At 43.0% G+C, this 19,798-nt stretch overlaps 1 protein-coding gene across 2 annotated transcripts in view; it reads left to right on the forward strand.

Annotated features, from left to right (window-relative positions):
- Window positions 1–19,531, forward strand: part of RNF24 (ring finger protein 24) — a 163,565-nt gene extending 144,034 nt beyond the window's left edge. For both annotated transcript variants that reach the window (XM_089653354.1, XM_089653353.1), the window contains exons 5-6: window positions 6,281–6,360; window positions 8,991–19,531. In XM_089653354.1, the coding sequence (XP_089509480.1) occupies window positions 6,281–6,360; window positions 8,991–9,129 (219 nt within the window). In that variant the 3' untranslated portion in view covers window positions 9,130–19,531. The remainder of the gene's footprint in view (window positions 1–6,280; window positions 6,361–8,990) is intronic.
- The last annotated feature ends 267 nt before the right edge of the window (window positions 19,532–19,798 follow it).

Consider the following 19,798-nt stretch of genomic DNA (forward strand, 5'->3'; position numbering starts at 1 on the left):
CGGGGAGACCAGATATAGGGAATGCAGGGTCCGGGGAGACCGGATATAGGGAATGCAGGGTCCGGGGAGACCGGATATAGGGAATGCAGGGTCCGGGGAGAGCGGATATAGGGAATGCAGGGTCCGGGGAGAGCGGATATAGGGAATGCAGGGTCCGGGGAGAGCGGATATAGGGAATGCAGGGTCCGGGGAGAGCGGATATAGGGAATGCAGGGTCCCGGGAGAGCGGATATAGGGAATGCAGGGTCCTGGGAGACCAGATATAGGGAATGCAGGGTCCGGAGAGAGCGGATATAGGGAATGCAGGGTCCGGGGAGAGCGGATATAGCGGATGCAGGGTCCGGGGAGACCAGATATAGGGAATGCAGGGTCCGGAGAGAGCGGATATAGGGAATGCAGGGTCCGGGGAGAGCGGATATAGCGGATGCAGGGTCCGGGGAGAGCGGATATAGGGAATGCAGGGTCCGGGGAGAGCGGATATAGGGAATGCAGGGTCCGGAGAGAGCGGATATAGGGAATGCAGGGTCCGGGGAGAGCGGATATAGCGGATGCAGGGTCCGGGGAGAGCGGATATAGGGAATGCAGGGTCCCGGGTTTAGTATCTCTTTAACACTGGCAGTATGAGTATATGCAGCAGCAAGCCTGTGGGCTTTAACACCTACCTGTATACAGCGCACTGGGACCGCACTCACTCAGGGTCTCCAGCACAGTGTTACTAACCACTCCAATCAGGAGACATTGTATTCTGCTTATGACCATGTGATCACTGTGACAGCCAATAACAGTGATCACACAACCAGAAAGCCCATGTGACACCTCCGTCTTTATGAACTTTTAAAGTGCCAGCTCCTGCTGTCTGGAAGTAGGGTTAATGGTGTATTCTGCCAGAGGTCATCTTGGTCCTGGCGCTGTATAAATCCTGTGTAATAATAATAAAAAAAAGTTATAAAAATCCTAGCGTTCACCTTTATCAGCTAGGAGGTTTCTGCCTTCAGATCCATCTCAGCTGAACGGTTTATTTAATTCATCTCAGCCACTTTGTAGACTGTTTATAGATAAAATAGGTCTTGTTTGGCAGTGCTTACATACCTAGTTATCTGGCCTGTGATCAGCATTGTAGCCCATGCTTCCAGGAAACTGTCCAACAGTGTGAGGAACAAGTGCCTGACCGGGCAGAGAGCCTTTGTACATCAATAGTTTTTGTTTGGGACTTGGAGCCATTCACAGCACATACAATGTCCTCCCAGCAGGCGCTCTAGTGAGGAGAGTTCTTCTTTGTTTCTGGATTGTGACTTTTGTTCCCTTCTTCCATCTCTTGTTGATCCGTTGTTTCATTCCTCAATAATGTATCCCCCACTCTGGACTCTCTGCAAATCCATGGTGACATTGCTATAAATAATTCTGATTTATATGGCATCACTCTCATCCTCCTCATACAGACTGAGGACAGTGCTTGTAATAGGAGAACTGGACTTTTTATTTAGGTTGTTCAAATTTCACGTTGGTAGAGTAACCTTCCTTTATGGCAACTTCTTCATTCTTCCTCCTTCTTCTTCTTTCTTTTTTTGTTCCTTCCCCTTCCTTCATCTTCTTCCTCTTTTTCTCCTTTTTTTTTTTTTTTTTTATTCATCTTTTTTTTTATTCATCTTTTTTTTCTTCTTCCTTCTTTCTTCCTCTTTCTTCGTCTTCTTCCTTCTCCTTTCTTTTTCTTCTTCTTCTTTTCTTCCTACTTCTTTTCTTCCTTCATTCTCCTTCTTCCTTCATCTTCTTTCTCCTTTCTTCTTCCACTTTTTTCCTCTTTTTCTTCCTCTTTTTCTTCTTCCGCCTTCTTTCTTTCTCTTTCTTCTTCTTTCTTCTTCTTTCTTCCCTCTGTCTTCTGCTGTAAATAATGGACTCCAAGCAGAAGCAATGTGCTGTCATTGTGTTCTTGATAAAGGAGGAGTGCAGGCTGCCTGGCATCCACAGAGGGCTATATAAAGTTTATGGAGGTGCAGGGACAGACTGACAACTCATGGGGCCCCTGGGCAATAGGGGATCATGGGGCCCCTGTGTCCTCACCCACACTCAAACCACACCCAAAAAAGCCTATGAAAGGTACTAGGGGCATCTCATGGGGCCCGCTACTGATCCTGGGCCCTCGGGCAGTGCCTGAGAGCCCAAATGGTCAGTCCGCCCCTGTGGAGATGAAACCGTTGACCAGAGCAATGCGACTCTTGCCAATGGTGTCATCTCCATAAACCTTTTGCAGCCTTTTGTAGATGTCTGACAGCCTGCTCCCCTCCTTCATCAAGAACTCAATGACAGCACATTGCTTCTGCTTGGAGTCCATTATTTACCTGCATAGAAGAAGTAGAGTTACTATACAGGAAGATTTACTTCACCAACATGTGAAATTTGAATGATCTATACAAGTTAACCCCTTAGTGACTGGGGATAAAACAAATGTTAATGGCTGAACATAATTTTGCAACTTTGACATGTTAGTAAAATGTATATATCATCACTTTGTGCATCCTGATTTTTTTTTTCATTATCAAAGGAAAACTGGTCCAAAATAGTAAAAAAAAATGATAATTTTTTTAAATTTAGCTGTATATTTCTTGCTACTGCCATAACCTACCACCAAAGAACAACCCAAAATAAATTCTGCTCCTGACGATTGCAGTGATACCACATATTTGTATGTAGTAAGGCTTAGAAACAATAGTGTGCATTTTGCTTTTTGCTTTTCTTGTTTTTTTTTTATCCTGCCTAAAACAAACTGACACTAATACTAATTTAAAAATGTAATAAAAAAAATAATCCTGTCCATAATATACTGACCATGACCTTTGACCCTGACCATTGACCTTTTACTTGACCCTAACACTAACCCTGGCACTGACCTAGATCTCTCCTTGATCTAGCTATTTTTTTTCTTTATTTTGTTTTTTAAATGTAATTTTTTTTTCACTTGTTTACATACATTTGTATCTCTCTCTCCATTCATAGGGAATATAAACACAGGAGTGGGCAGCACAGTGATTGATCACTGTGATAGCCAATCAGAGACTATCACAACAATCAGGTGACCTGGAACTGGGAGTCCTGGGTCTCGATTGTTAGTATGGGACCCAGGGCTCTTGCTGAGAACCTGGTCCTTGTGCTGGGATTATTATTATTATACAGGATTTATATAGCGCCAACAGTTTGCTCAGCACTGTACATTATAATGGGAGACAGTACACGAGACAGTACAGTAACAATACAATTCAATACACGAGGGGTTCGAGGGCCCTGCTCCTTGGAGCTTACAATCTAGGAGGGAGGGGAGAGTGGTACAGGAGGAAGTGGCTGTGGGGGATGGAGTGGTAGGAGGAGTGGAGGAGGTCGGCTGTTAGGTGAGGGCGGGGTAGGCTTCCCTGAAGAGATGGGTTTTCAGGGTGCGCTTAAAGGTGAGGAGAGTAGGTGATAGTCTGCTGGATTGGGGTAGGGAGTTCCAGAGGATAGGGGAAGCCCTGGAGAGGTCCTGGAGATGGGCATGGGAGGAGGAGACCAGGGATTACACTGTGTTGCACTCCCAGACAGATATGCATATATGCAGCCCCACGGAAAAAAAGTCCAGTTCAGTAGGGCCGCATATATATGCGTACTGTCAGCAGGAAGGGGTTAAAAAAAAAAAAAAAAGGTATACCCACTTTTGCATTATTTTTGGTACAGCCCTTGTATATGGGATTGTGTATCCCCCGTCCCCCGTTATAATTCAGATCCAAGTAGGGGCTCCAAGCAAGAGCTCATTCCCACCAATGCGTTGTCATGCATTTCAAGGGCAGGCGGAGTGCCGGGACTGCAGGAAGTCCATTGTACTCAAAGAGTCTTTTCCCACCAGTTTGTTTCATTGCTCTCCGTTGAAAAAAAAGTCCTGCATGCTACATTCTGTGTGCACTGACCTGTGGATTGCCATTCAGGTCAATTCAACCGTAGTCTTTCAAAGATACAATACATGTCAGTGCTACATGTATTAATACATGCATTCTGATGGAAAGGAGCCCAAACTGTGCGGCCAACTGCCCTCCTTTGTGTATAGGCAGCTTTAGATGATATTTATTCCAACTATATAAAGTTTATTAAAGCTGAGCTCCAGCCTTCAGCCTTGCACAGTTGTACCGGCTCCTCTCCTGGACTGAAATGGCTTCCTCTGATTTCACTGCACACTCTGAGCTTCTCACAATGTGCATTAGAAGCAAGTCAGAGCCATGCCTCAGTGCCTGGATGGAGGACATCCAGCACCATCTAGACGTAGACTGGCCCTGGCCCGCCACTTTCATTCATTTGGATTTCACTTTTTTCAATCATGGAGGCTTAGCATCACATGTGAGCATTACCTAGGGTGGTCTGCATGCAAATACAGCCTGCCTAGGAACACCCACTCTTCCAGACTGAGATCCACCCATCAAGGCATCTTCCATAACTTCTCCCAGGAACCTGCTCACTATCTGCATCACAGCTGAGGGCTCCTGAGAGGGTACAGAAACAGGGTATGTGATTGGAACCCTGATGTAAGGGAAGGCTCTGATGGGGATCCTGATGTAAGGGAAGGCTCTGATGGGGATCCTGATATAATGGAAGGCTCTGATGGGGATCCTGATGTAAGGGAAGGCTCTGATGGGGATCCTGATGTAAGGGAAGGCTCTGATGGGGACCCTGACGTAAGGGAAGGCTCTGATGGGGACCCTGACGTAAGGGAAGGCTCTGATGGGGACCCTGACGTAAGGGAAGGCTCTGATGGGGACCCTGATGTAAGGGAAGGCTCTGATGGGGATCCTGATGTAAGGGAAGGCTATGATGCAAACCCTGATACAACCGGAGGCTCTGATGGGGACCCTGATGTAAGTGGAGGCTCTGATGGGGACCCTGATGTAAGTGGAGGCTCTGATGGGGACCCTGATGTAAGTGGAGGCTCTGATGGGGACCCTGATGTAAGCGGAGGCTCTGATGGGGACCCTGATGTAAGCGGAGGCTCTGATGGGACCCTAATGTAAGCGGAGGCTCTGACGGGAACCCTGATGTAGGGGAGACTTTGATAGGTACCCTAATGTAAGGATAGACTCTGACAGGGACCCTGATGTTAGCTAAGGCTCTGATGGGGACCATGAGATAAGCAGATGCTCTGATGGGCACCCTGACGTAAGGGAAGGCTCTGATGGGGACCCTGATGTAAGTGGAGGCTCTGATGGGGACCCTGATGTAAGTGGAGGCTCTGATGGGGACCCTGATGTAAGTGAAGGCTCTGGTGGGAACCCTGATGTAAGCGGAGGCTCTGATGGGACCCTAATGTAAGCGGAGGCTCTGATGGGGACCCTGATGTAAGCAGAGATTCTGATAGGGACCATGTTGTAAGTTGAGGTTCTGATGGGGACCCTGATGTAAGAGACTCTGATGGGGACCCCGATGTAAGCTGAGCCTTTGTTGGGGACCCCGATGTAAGCAGAGGCTCTGATGGGGACCCCGATGTAAGCAGAGACTCTGGGGACCCCAATGTAAGCTGAGCCTTTGATGGGGACCCTGATATAAGCGGAGGCTCTGAAGGGGACCCTGATATAAGCAGAGGCTCTGAAGGGGACCCTGATGTAAGCGGAGGCTCTGATGGGGACCCTGATGTAAGCGGAGGCTCTGATGGGGACCCTGATGTAAGCGGAGGCTCTGATGGGGACCCTGATGTAAGCGGAGGCTCTGATGGGGACCCTGATGTAAGCGGAGGCTCTGATGGGGACCCTGATGTAAGCGGAAGCTCTGATGGGGACCCTGATGTAAGCGAAGGCTCTGATGGGGACCCTGATGTAAGCGGAGGCTCTGATGGGGACCCTGATGTAAGCAGAGGCTCTGATGGGGACCCCGATGTAAGCAGAGGCTGTGATGTAAGGGGTCACTTTTATTTGGAATTTCTTTGCTGTGTTTTACTGAAGTTTGTTTTTTTCTATTGTTCGAAATCTTATCATGCTGATTACAAAAAACTCTTAAGTAAATTTTATTCAATCGCTTTTAATTTGATTTGTTAATTTATAAAACTGATTCTCACCTGCTAGTATTTTTAAAATATACAATGTGACCTTCGCACTAAAAAGTTTGATCTCAGTCTAAGGGTTCTAATCCTTCCTGAAATTTGAGAACTAAAATAAAAATGTAAATGTAAATTGAGCTGTAAATGTACTGTGTGTAGTGACTCTCCGATGTTGATATATTGACACTTGGATGTTTATCTCATATGGATTATGGATTGTATTTTTCTCATTTGTCTTAGATTTGTGCTGTTTGCCTAGAGGAATTTAAGCCCAAAGATGAGCTGGGTATATGTCCCTGCAAGCATGCCTTTCACAGAAAGTAAGTGCCATTGCTTTAGAAACAGCATCTATCACTAGGAAGAAGATATCCCCTGATCCTCAGATGGTTCTGATTGGTCCATTTTCCCAGATGGTAGCAGGTTCCCCCGTAGACACCTTTTAGGTCCTGTGTGTTGTGGAGGAACTCCGATGTCTTCTAGTTTGGATCTTTCAAGCTGAGAATTAAAGCCCCAGCCTTTTGCTGCATACTCTGCTCTATTCCATGGGTTTCTGATCTCTTGGTGTCCGTTTGAGGGATAACTGTACTTTGGTGAATGTTCCCAGGTTAGAAAGGGTTAAAATGTGTTTTAATACTGGGCTACAGTCACATGGTCACTCCTCCAGACTGACAGCCACCCAATCAAGGCATTTTGATATTTGTATAACTCCTCCCAAGAACCAGACCACTGCTGGAATCAGTGCTGAGGGCTGTTGGGAGAAGTACAGAGGCAGGGGGCAGTGATGTTTTCAGGAAGTTATGTACAGCCCTTCCTACCAGCCATGATTTGCCTGCATTGCCTAGAGAAGTAGAGAGACCCAATGATGATAGGTTGATGGCAAGATGCGAGAGGAAGCGGGCCAGAGCTAGAGACAACATTGACCACAGGTTCACTTTCAAGGTACCACACTGCAGAAACACTAAAATATTTCTGAGCTGTAGGCATTTTTTGAGTTTGATTTAATATAAATGGTTCTTTGCTTACATTGTTCACTGCAAAATGATTCCTTAATGTGTACTAACCAGAGTGGGGGTTGGGGGGGGCGGGGGGGGGGCAGATCTGGGGTTGGGGGGGGGAGAGGGGCTACATACCAGCAGATGGAGGACCAGTGCAGAATTGTGGTGATGTGTATTGAGGGCAGATATCTCCCTCTAGTGGTCAGATGGCGCTCTGCACCACTACAAATCCTCTGCCCTGACTTACAACAGTGCAAACAGAATACAAAAATTACAATAGGTAAAAAGTCACATTTTGGTTGGCTGGCCCTTTTAACCATTTAAAGTTTACCCAGCTGGTAAGAAGCAAACATCAATACCTTCTTATGGCTGCATATAAAGTAGAACTATAGGCAAACTTTTTTTGTTTTCCATTTTGGATAGCGTGAGGGAGGGTTATAACCCGTCAGATTTTTTTTTTTTTTTTTTTTGCCATCTGTGTCTTATTACAGAGGTTTCCCTTCGCTTCCCATCCCATAGCCAAACAGGCAGTGAGAGTCGATCCCTGCAAATTAAGGGAATTCCTTCGGGACCCCCACATCACCAGAACGAGTGGCCCTATCGGACGATTTTCCCTCTATTACTTTACTATTATTACTGAAAGAGAAAGTAAAAAAAGAAAACAGGACAAATGGAGAGGGTGAATCTCCTTAATAGGGGCACAGACAGCAATAAAAACTGACAGGTTCTGCTGTATTGTCTCCCTTTATATTGTAAAGCACTGAGGAAGTTATTTTATATAAATCCTGTATAATAATAGTAGTCCCTCTGCATTCAGTCCAAAACAAAAAACAACTTTTGCCTTTAGTTATACCTTATTGTGATCACACGATGTTGCTTGCCTCTGCAACTTGCTTCTATTCATAGATTGCCATGTCCTCTGTCAATCCTGAATGGCCCCCATAGCTAACTTGAATTTTGGTCAGTTATTGATAAATAGACTGAAATTCAAGCCATGGGTGTCCTTGCAAGCACCATGGGACTTGACAAAAGTCGATTTCAAAATTGTAGGAGCTGGGTGGAAAATTATCAACGGAACCTTGACTACATCCCATCAGATCCAGGTGCCATTTGGGAGTGCCAGCAGCCACGGCCATTCGAATGCAGTGGAGATTGAAAGGAACAAAGCATATCCTTCTATAGTGTGTACTTGCCTCTATCCAAAACACTTCTTTCTCATTCCTCTGCTATCTGCAGGAGTCACTTCTGACAGTCTACATGTGGTCTCTAAACCAATGCCCTTTGCTTGCCTTTATTTTGCCCTTGGGGCACTAAACCAACATTGGGGCATAATTCCTGCTACTGATGTCAACAATGGAGCATCACTTCTCACACTGACACCAATAATAGGGAACCATTTCTCCCCCTGACACCGACGACCAGGTGTCGTTCCTCCCCCTATTACCAAAGATGGGGCACTGTTTACTCCCACTAATGCTAGGACAATTTCTACTCTCATGGTCACAGTCCGGCCCCCCTAAAGTCTGAAGGACAATAAACTGACCCTTTGTTTAGAAAGTTTGAAGACCCCTGGTCTCTACATCTTAGATGGCCACACCCCCCTCCTGCACACAGATGATTGACGTCCTCAGCTGTGCATGTTTCCCTATGAGACTGTGTAGAGGGGGTGTATCCTTTCCTCCATGTAGGTCTCAGATTACACTCCCTGCTCTGTTGTGCAGAGAATGGCATCAGATGTTGCCTTCTGGAGCTAAGAAAATTCTGGACTTTGAATTTCTGTGTGGAAGAGAGGGCTACAGATAAACAGGTACAACTTCTATAGATGGATTTGTTTAATCTTTGTGCATCACCTGAGGCCAGTCACTTCAGTGGGAGTATTGAAGGGTTTACACCCACTGTAAAATGTCTTAATGGCTGGACTGCATCGCTAACATGAATCTATTTTTTTTCTCTAGGTGCCTCATTAAATGGCTGGAGGTGCGGAAGGTTTGTCCCCTCTGCAACATGCCTGTCCTACAGTTGGCACAACTACACAGCAACCAGGAGCACGGACCTCCGCAAGGACCTCTGCCTGGTGCAGAAAACATTGTATAGTTTACATACTACACCCTATGGGTCACCCAAACCAGAAGCCACAGATCTCATGTCTCCATCCTGCCCTCTAGGGGCAGCTCCCAGAATCCTCACCGGTAGCGGGTGGCGATGCGTGCCGCTCGTGACATGGATATGTGGACTCTACAGTAACCAAAGCACTTTTCAATGCCTGCCTTGGGCGGAAGAGACACAGGCAACAAGGGAAGATGGCAGCAGTGTTTGGCCTTGGACGAGCACTTTACAATACCTAACTGAAACCGTTTTTTTTTTCTTTCTAATAACTCTGTACTGGAAGCTTCACTGTGCCGGGGCAAGAAAAAAAGCATTGCTGATGGGTTCTAAAGGGAGAAGGCATGGAAGCCAGCTGATCCTGGGAAATAAAATGGTGTCACACTATGCAAAGTGGTTCCCATAACCGCACACATCTGCCAGACTGGTGTCCGGCAATGGCTCTTTCCATCTCATGCCGAATACTGTACCTGGAGTGCTGTCTTCTTTATGTATATGCCACACCTGTGCAATTGGAGGCTGTATTGCGGGCCAAGTTCTCCCATCATGCACGCTGTGAAGGAAGCCATTTTTGTGCGCCATACAGTCACCTAAACACGATGTGCCCTTGACATGGCAGATCCGGCCATTCCGCGGGATGCCTTTTCACCCCGGCCACCGCGGGGATGCCATGTTGTTAGCTTACATCTCATAGTTACAGGTGGAGGCTACAGAAAGGCTGTTTAGGGAGCACTGTCCTTCAGCATGATGTTGGGGGTTGCCTGATACTTTCAGGATCATGGAAGGAATTTTTATGGGGGGGGGGGTGTAATTGAATTATTTCCCATCCTTGCTTCATCTATCTTGTATCGTCCTCATTGACGCAAGCTAGGTCACGTAGATAGTAATGTCTGGCAGATTTGTAATGTCCTTTTAAATGTTCTAGAACGAAATATGAATTGTTACCACCAACCAATCATGATCAAGGTGTCATTGTGCCAGTGCGGGTTAGGAAATAGAAGTAGGACTCTGATTGGGTGTTACAGGCAACGCATCAGCTTTTAACTTTCTCATGTTTTTGGGAGTATTTATTTCTTAAGACTTATAAAGGGGGGGTTGGCATAACAGATGGGACGCGTCTTTCCACTTTTTGTGGGATAAATTTGTATGTTTACTATCAATCCATTGCATTCTGATTGTATATAGCTGACTTTTTGTTTGAGAACTCTGCACTAAGGCTTAGCACTGTTCAAAACACTCAGATTGTAGGCGTGAGATTAGAATGTGCTGTCCATGGGCATCGGGTCATGGGAAAACTGGATACCTGAGCTCCTCAAATGGGGGGAAAAGAGACCACCAGGACCTCCTTCCGGGCAACTGTGCTTGGGAATTGGACAAATCATGTGACCAGAAACCGCATTTTTTTTCTTGTTTTTTTTTTTTTTAGAATTTAGTAATCTCTGCTGTTCATCTCAGGACCAATCAGAGTGGTCTATGTATAGTTGGATTTTTTGGTGTCCAGGGACGGGGCTATGTGAAATGACACGTTCTCTAGAATAGTAGAAATCTCTCAGATCTATAGATAGAGAGGAGGACCAGATTGGTGTGTGTGATTGTCAGTGCAGCCACAATTATTTCTACATGACTATGTTGGCCTGACTTCATTTTATATTATTATTATTATTATTTTTTATTATCGTGTATGTAAACCCACTAAATCTCATTATTAGGTTAAAGGCATTTCAAAAGTTTATTTTCAGTATTTAAAAATTTGCAGCTTTCATTCTAATGCCTGGTAATTAGTGGTGCACCAAAATTAAAATTCTGGACTGAAACCGAAAAGTCAGGAAGCACTTGACCCAAAACGGAAACCTGAAATAGACAGTTTTTAAAAAAAATATATTTTTTATACATAATTGTGTTATATTCGACTTTTTAATATCATGAATTTAAATTAATATGAATTTAAAAAAATCCAATAATGTTAAATAACTTTTGTTGAAAGTAATCCTCAAATATTGGGCAGAAAATAAAATTAAATATATATAAAATTATTCAGCCATTATCGGCACCTTTTTTGTAGGGTGACAGTGCTCTTTCTTTGAATCCCAACTGTGCTGTTGCAGTCTACACAGGCATGATGCAGCATTGTCACCATCAGGAAACTCACCCTGGGAAATGCCATGCAGCCATCATTGGAGTGCATGAAGACGGGGAGTGGTTGTGAGTAGACTGCAGAGTTTAACCCCTCGCCCTCCAGAGGATTTACCCCTTTCCTGACCAGGCCATTTTTTGCGATCCGGCGCTGTGTTACTTTAACTGACAATTGCGCAGTCATGCAACGCTGCATCCAAATTAAATGTATGCCCTTTTTTTCCCCCACAAATAGAGCTTTATTTCGGTGGTATTGATTGCCTTTGCATTTTTTATTTATTGCGCTATAAACAAAAAAGTCTGACAATTTTGAGAAAAAAAACCTATATTTTTGACTTTTTGCAGTAAACATGTCCAGTAAAAAAATTTTAAAAATCGAATTTCATCATAAATTTAAGCCAGAATGTATTCTGCTACATGTCTTTGGTAAAAAAAAATCCCAATACGTGTAAATTAATTGGTTTACTTGAAAGTTATAGCGTCTACAAATTGCGGTGTATATATACTGGAATCGTTTTTTTATATACTAGTAATGGTGGTGATCAGCAACTTATAGCGGGACTGCGGCGGGCATTCTGACACTGGGGGGGGGGGGGGGGACTGACTTGGTGTCACTGACATCCCCAGTGACACTAATACAGTGATCAGTGCTAATAAAAAGCACTGACACTGTACTAATGACACTGGGCAGGAAGGAGTTAACATCTAGAGTGATCAAAGGGTTAACTGTGTGCTGTTTTACTGTGTGTTGTGCTTTACTATGAAGTTGGAAGCTGATTGGCTGCCATGCACAGCTGCACCAGATTGTGCAATCTCCAGTTTTAGTAAATCAACCCCATCATGTCATTAGAGTTTACATCTATATTCATTTTTGTAATTTTTAGGAGGACTCATTCCTCCGTGTTTTACAGAGAATATAGAACATCCACATAAATCCCTGCCCTAGATTAGTTGACCAATGACCTTCGCACACATGCCCATACATGTACATGCAATGATCAGTTGTATGCAGAAGCCAGTTAGTTTACCATTCTGTTTTTTGGATTGCAGGGGGACAAGGATTAAAGTGGAATTCCTGCCTAACCATAACTAGTCTTAAAACTGTCCCCTCCCCCCTCCTACTACCTATACTACCTACTTTATGTAAAAAAAAAAAAGATTTGTATACTTACCTTTTTTCAGTCCAGTCACGTAATCTGTGTCAGGGAGTGCTCAACAATGGCAGGAAATTCAGGAGGTGGTGACTTCACTCATAGGCTTCCATAGCCCTGCCTCTCCCTCCTCTCCCCTGCAGCAGGTTGCTCACTGACACAGGAGAGCCGAAGTTGTGGGATCATGTGACCGGACCAGAGCGGGCTGAAAAAAGGCAGCAGAGGACATATTTTAGAATCGTTCTGATTATGCAATAATTCCACTTTAAGTCTACTTATCTGCTGCTTTCTCTTTTTTTCCTCAAAATAGGTGGCCTCTTAAAACAAATTCCGTCATTTTAGAACGTTTTTTGCAGTCATGGCATCTTCAACTCCTGTTTCTGATTTACTTTCTCCAATGCCATTGCCAATTAGTTGTGCCAATAACTGGCTTACTAAGCTTTTCCTGACCTCTTGCAGCTGAATGCCAAGAATCATCTTGGGTAGACATAGCATGCATCTGTAGCTGGGTGTAGAACCCCATTGAAAGGGAAATTCTCATATTTTCTCCAAGTATTCATTTTGAGCCATTGGTGTAAAGTTTACCTGAAAGTAATATTTGATATGAACTTTTTCATTTTGGTCACATGCTTTGCCATAAGATCATGTTTATATAGATACATATGTATAAAAGACGGAGCAGTTAGCATCACTGCTGAATTACTACTTTAGAGTGAACCTGTGCCCAGACTATGGATATTCATACATACATATTCTAAAAAAAGGAGTAAAAGCACTTTAAAACCTGTCCTCATTCACCTCTGTACCAACAAGGTTTGTGAAAAAATCAATTTTAAATTCTCAACAGGGGCACATAGAGCTTATTTCCTTTACTTTCTACACAGAGCAGATCTTGGCAGGCTGTCAACCCTTTAATGTGAACACACAGCAGCCATTCTCAACCAGGGATCCTTGGAACCCTCAGGTGTCTTGAGTTGTGACTGATTGCCCTTCCATTTAAAGATGCCTTCAAAGTGCCATGGCAAACGCTACTTGGCAACACCAGCGGCATGACCCAGTTATCTATTAAGCTGTTCGTAAGGATTGCACTCTCACTACTGACCACCAATGTAAGGTCGGGATTCCTACTAATGATCACCAAAGGGGGGGGGGGGCCATGCTTACTACTGACCACCAATGTAAAGGGGGGGGCATTCTTCCAATTGACCACCAATGTAAGGGGGGCATTCTTCAAATTGACCACCAATGTAAGGGGGGCATTCTTCCTACCGACCACCAATGTAATGTAGACACTCTTCCCAATGACCACCAATGTAAGGGAGGCATTCTTCCTTATGATCCCCAATTTAAGGGGAGCATTCTTCTTACTGACCGCCACTGGAAAGAGGGCATTCTTCCTACTGACCACCAATGTAATATAGACACTCTTCCCAATGACCACCAATGTAAGGGAGGCATTCTTCCTACCGACCACTAATGTAAGGTAGGCATTCTTCCTAATGATCCCCAATTTAGGGGAGCATTCTTCTCACTGACCAGCACTGGAAAGAGGGCATTCTTCCTAATGACCACCAATGTGGGGGGGGGCATGCTTACTACTGACCACCAATGTAAAGGGGGGGCATTCTTCCAATTGACCACTAATGTAAGGGGAACATTCTAAATACCGACCACCAATGTAATGTAGACACTCTTCCCAATGACCACCAATGTAAGGGAGGCATTCTTCCTAATCACCACCAATGTGGGGGGGGGGCATGCTTTCTACTGACCACCAATGTAAAGGGGGGGGGGCATTCTTCCAATTGACCACTAATGTAAGGGGGACATTCTAACTACCGACCACCAATGTAATGTAGACACTCTTCCAAAGACCACCAATGTAAGGGAGGCATTCTTCCTAATGATCCCCAATTTAAGGGGAGCATTCTTCTTACTGACCACCACTGGAAAGAGGGCATTCTTCCTACTGACCACCAATGTAATGGGAGTATTCTTCCTACTGCCCACCAATGTAAGGGGGACATTCTTCCTACCGCCCACCAATGTAAGGGTGGCATTCTTCCCAATTACCACCAATGTAAGGTAGGCATTCTTCTCAATGACCACCAATGTAAGGGAAGCATTCTTCTTACTGACCACCACTGGAAAGAGGGCATTCTTCCTACTGACCATCAATGTAAGGGGCATATTTCTCATTAACCCCTGGTGAATTGGTTTTAATAGGCATTTACTGTGGCCTGAACATTTTTTTAGAGGTTCCTCTGGGTGTAAAAAGGTTGAAAAAGGCTGTTCTAAGCAGTTAAAACTGACTCTATTGATCATTGACAATGAATAACTTCATAGTACAAACAACTAGATAGGTTAGGACTTGCTTTAAAGCTATTTTACTGCTCATTAAGAATATATTAATTCTAATAATATCTGTAGTCTGGGACAGGTGCACTTTAAAGCCAGTTATGCCAGAAGTCACCCAGAGAGTATATTGTTTTAATGGAAGATTGAATTCTTTGCATAGCACAATGACCGTGCCATATTATTGAGGAAGCACAGAATGTACAGTATATGTATTGAGAAAATATGACTGTACCTATGTACATTTATATTCTATACATAGAAACGAGTTACTTGAAACATTCACATGACTCAATAAGACACATTTACATGAAGCTGATTACATTTACAAATAAACAGTTGGTAAAATATAATGGTTTTAGTCATGGTGAATTGACGGTTCCCATCTACAGGTTGTGATGCAGTGTAGCACAGCCAAATACATTTTTATAGCTTATCAGACGTGACAAAAATACCCAGCAAAATAAAATGAACATAGAGCACTTAATAATTTCAAAGGCGTGAGTGTGGCAACCTCTAGCCCGTCAGCTAAATGGTACTGCAAGTCCCAGCATGTCTGTGGAAGCCTGCCATTGGCTGCTGGTGCATGATGGGACTCCCAGGTTCGTCGGTAGAACTGTGAGTGGCCCACATCAGTCAAATTTTACAGGTTTATGTATTTAAGAGTTAATTTCTAGGGATGAGAATGTAACTAGCTGATATATTTTTTTAGTTTTATCTCTCTTCTTTTATAAAGCATATCTCTTTCTGTCCTGTCAGTAGTAATTTGTAGTTGCCTACCGGCTATAAAAATGGAAAAAGCATTCCAAAATAATTTTTTATTGACATAGCAAATCTCCATCCTTCCAAAATGGCCAATTACAACCCATTGAGGTGAGGGTGGGTGTGTTAGTTGAATTGTTCATGTTTTCAAAAGCATTGTAGATGAAGGTAAGGAAGGACAGATAAGTGTTCAAAAGGATGTTCCTGCTGGGGATTATTTCCATCCCAAGTGGTAATGGATGGTCATACATAAATATTAATATGAAAGGCTCTAGTACTGTCTTATCTGGGTTCTGTAGAATGGAATGATAGGTCAGTTGGATGGGACATCTTGTATGTGGCTGGCTATAGATGATACAGACAGTTGCTTAAGAATGTTCTTCATAAGCATGCATACGTATTCCATAATGTAAAGCGCTGAGCAAACTGTTGGCGCTATATAAGTCCTGTATAATAATAATAATTCCCATAGTTGTATGAAATATCGCATCAGCTGCATTCTTCCAGCATTCTATCCAAGTATCTTATTTGCTTGAAGTAACCCTTCCTGAAGATCCTGGTCTCTTCAAGGACATTTAGCTCACATTCACATTTATGGTGTGCTGGGGATGCCATACCTTCCACAGCAGATTGCCTGTAATGTGATCTTAGGCTATGTGTATAGTTCTGTTTTAGAGCCAGTTAATTATAAAGCCAGCCAAAGATGGAGCAATTTTCTTTTCTGCAGTCACGGGTTTCAGGAAAGAAAATTGTTTGATTCCCCCATCAACATAATACCTTCCACGGAGCCATTGTGTTCTCCCGGTGTTGGAGCCATCCCCGTGGGGAGAACACAATGATGACTGGTAGCGGCTATAATAGTCGCTAGCAATAATCGCATGTAAAATCCAACAGGCTGGTTGTTCCCAAGTTTATCAACTTGGGTACATTCACCCTGCCCATACATGGTTCAAATCTCGGCCGGTCCCTGCTAAAACTGTCGAGATTCAAAACGTCTATGACCAACTTTATAGCAGTGGTAAGAGGATTTTGGGAAGTTCAACCCACAAAACTAGGAGTTCATGTGCAGAAAATTTAAATATGTATATTGTTTAGGAACTATCAAAAATCATTTTCTCTCTGTCTGCAGCCATTGATTTTTTTATAACAATGTAAAAATTGGTCAAGAGGGCACTTAATATATTTTTAAACATTTTAGCTTTTCACTGGCTTTTAAACATTGAGCATACTATACTGTGTTTGAAAGGGTTTCTTCATCCGAAAATTGGTAATGTTTATATTGAAGTTTGTCCTTTATACATCCTCAGTGAACCTTCATCTGTCATCAGACTAGTACAGAATTTTGAGTTTTGGCAAAATATTTTGCAATGTCAGTTTTTTACCAGTGTTTGGTTCCCGTTAGGTGACGTCTAACTTGTGCAGTATTAGCACTGTGCAGTATACAATTACAAGGGAAGGATTCACCCATTTTAAACAGCAGGCTCAATGATAATGTTGGGTACAATAATGGTTCCTGAAAAGGTAGTCAGAGGTTAGTGAGGTCATTTGCACATGGATCAGGTCTTTTGTGCATTTTAGATTTTGACTTGTGAGAATTCAATGGGTCCAAAATGGCTTATGGCTCAGAACTAATCTAGGAAGAAGTGAATATGTGACTCAGAGCAGTCATGGTCATCATTAGGTTTAATTCTGATATTCCTTTGAAAGATAAAATCCAGTTTTCCAGCCTTGGGGGGGGTAGGGGGGCACTTAAGTGAGCTCAGTGCTAGTCCTCAACACTAGCCTTTTTTTTATTGTCACCACTGGCCACCGTTATAGCCTGTACACACGATAAGAAAATCGTACAAAAATTTCCGTATGAGGAACGATTGGCTGATTATCTGATTGTTTTGTATTGAGCTTTTAACAGCCGATTCTGACTTTCTGAGGGTGCAAGCTAGAAAATCTTTATTGTATGTGAACACAACGTCCAATTTTCATTTAATGTGTACAGTAATCATACAGAAATAATCAAATAAAGAAAAATGTGCATGATTAGAAGCTAAGAACAACCCTACACTTCCTCTTCTACTACACTAGTACGTAGCTACATTTGCCTTTGTCGGCCGAGAATTTTCTTACAAGTCAATACTGTTCCAACTACATCATGATATACACTTTCATGGAAAATCAGACGATCGGTCATCCAATTTTCTCATAGTGTGTACTAGGCTTAAGGGTTTGGTCGATGGGATTTGAGCTTATGCCAGTGGCATCAGTTTTAGACTCTTTTGAGATCCTTCAGAATTCATTGACTGGTGCATATGAGCTGCAGTGACACCCTTCTGGCTTGTATTTGACTTGCTTCAAACATGTGATCTTTTCCATTTACCTATTTCATGTGAACAAAAGCCCATCCACACAAGCCCCTTATGGTGTTTGCACCTCAGGCAGTCTGGACTAAACATTTGGGATTTCATAAAATTTAATAAAGATAAAAATGCTATGAAGTCCTTTTCAGCCACTTTTGATTTTGTTTTAGGCTGAAACAAAAGGCCATTGAGTCAAGTTGGAAATTTTCTGGTCGTTTTAATGTGTGGTGCACCTAACTATACGTTTTCTGTAGTCGATCCTTTTAAGTATTTTTAAAAACTTCAATGACCAATTTCTGTACAAAATTTCTGATGGAATTTTATGTCAGTCAGATGCTAGTGGACTACTTGAACAGTCTTAATCCATCTTAAATCCGTTAAAACACTGTGGCCAGTTGGGGAGAAAAAAGCTTGGTAGGATCCAACTATAAATGTGGCTAATGTTCGAAGGCAATATGAACAGGCAGTAGAAGGGGCAAGGCACTATGTTTTTTTTTAATCATTGGCTATCAATCAAAATTGACTTTGGTCAACCAGTAAAACAAGTGCAAGGTGTATTTTTAATTGGTTAATTCTTTGAGCCTTTTTTTTTTTCTTATGAATGAAAGCACAAAGAACCTTGGTCAGTAAACCCTTCTAATTGTTTCACCTGTGAGTCTTCGAAGACAACCGAAATCTGTGTGTGTTATTGGAGGACCTTCAGAACTGGAGTTTTTGCACAACTGCTCTAAGTGACAAGTATTTTTTTTAACAGAGCTAAATGTGGCATTTCATTCCCTTATTAAGCTTGGTTTGTCTGTTTTCAGTATTAAGCGGTGCAAGTACGTCCACACTTATGTTTTTGCATCTACAATTGTACAATGTAATACTTGCATTTAGAAAAGTGAGGACTGTTACTATACCAGGGAAGTTGAACATGTTGTGCCAAGAAATATTTCCTATAATGCACAGTATTTTGCTAAGTAGATTGTGTAGACTTTTGAGAGTAGGCTTTGGGTCCTATATCTATATATGTATACTGTTAACAACTGCTAAAAAGTAACATGTCGAAGTCATAAAGTGCACGCCCATTGTGGTTGACTCCATCCATTTTTTGGTGGGCACCAATAACATCAATAATATGTGAATTGTATTAATCTCTGAATCTCCATTAGAGATGCACTATATAGCAAAGTTAATGAGGGCACCCTTCCAGATTTAGTTCAGGTACACAAAACCAACTCCATAAGGACATGGTTTGACCAGACTGGCATGAAGGAACTCAAGTGGCTAGCACAGAGGCCTGACCTCAACCCTACTGAACACTTTTGTGATGAACTGGACTGTTTCTTGCCAGGTTTTCTCATCCAACATCAGTAGCTGACCTAACATTCTTTTTGGCTAATGCAAGCAAATTCCCACAAACACACATTCACAAAATCTTGTGAAAAGCCTTCTCAGAAATGTGGAGGATGTTGTATCCACTAAGGCTGGTCAACTCCATTTATGTCCTTGGTTTTGGAATGGGTTGTCCTACAAGATCATATAGCTGTAATAGTCAAGTGTCTATAAACTTGTGGCCAAATAGTGTATTTACCCCTAGGGCAGTTTGTGCATCTGCCCCCAACCACAATGTTGTAATAAAAGTATTACTCTCTTCTAGCCGCTTTCCATAGTTTGAGGAGTCTACATTATTTTGAATCCATCAGGGCAGGGGAGAGGAACACTGCTATTTAGCTTTGTCAGGTGTACATAGTGGTACCTCACCAATGGAGTACTGAAAAGTGGAAGAAGCCAGCATGTGATTGAATTTTGCCAGCAAAAACAGAGAGCTGAAATGTGTGTTTTGACAGTTTGTATAAGACAATTTCTCATTAGTCCCAGTGTACTGAAATGCTAATAACTGGTTACTGTCAGGTACTTAACATC

Source organism: Staurois parvus, unplaced genomic scaffold, assembly GCF_062004578.1.
Source record: "Staurois parvus isolate SC_StPar_1 unplaced genomic scaffold, SC_StPar_1.0 ptg000708l, whole genome shotgun sequence".
Classification (NCBI taxonomy): domain Eukaryota; kingdom Metazoa; phylum Chordata; class Amphibia; order Anura; family Ranidae; genus Staurois; species Staurois parvus.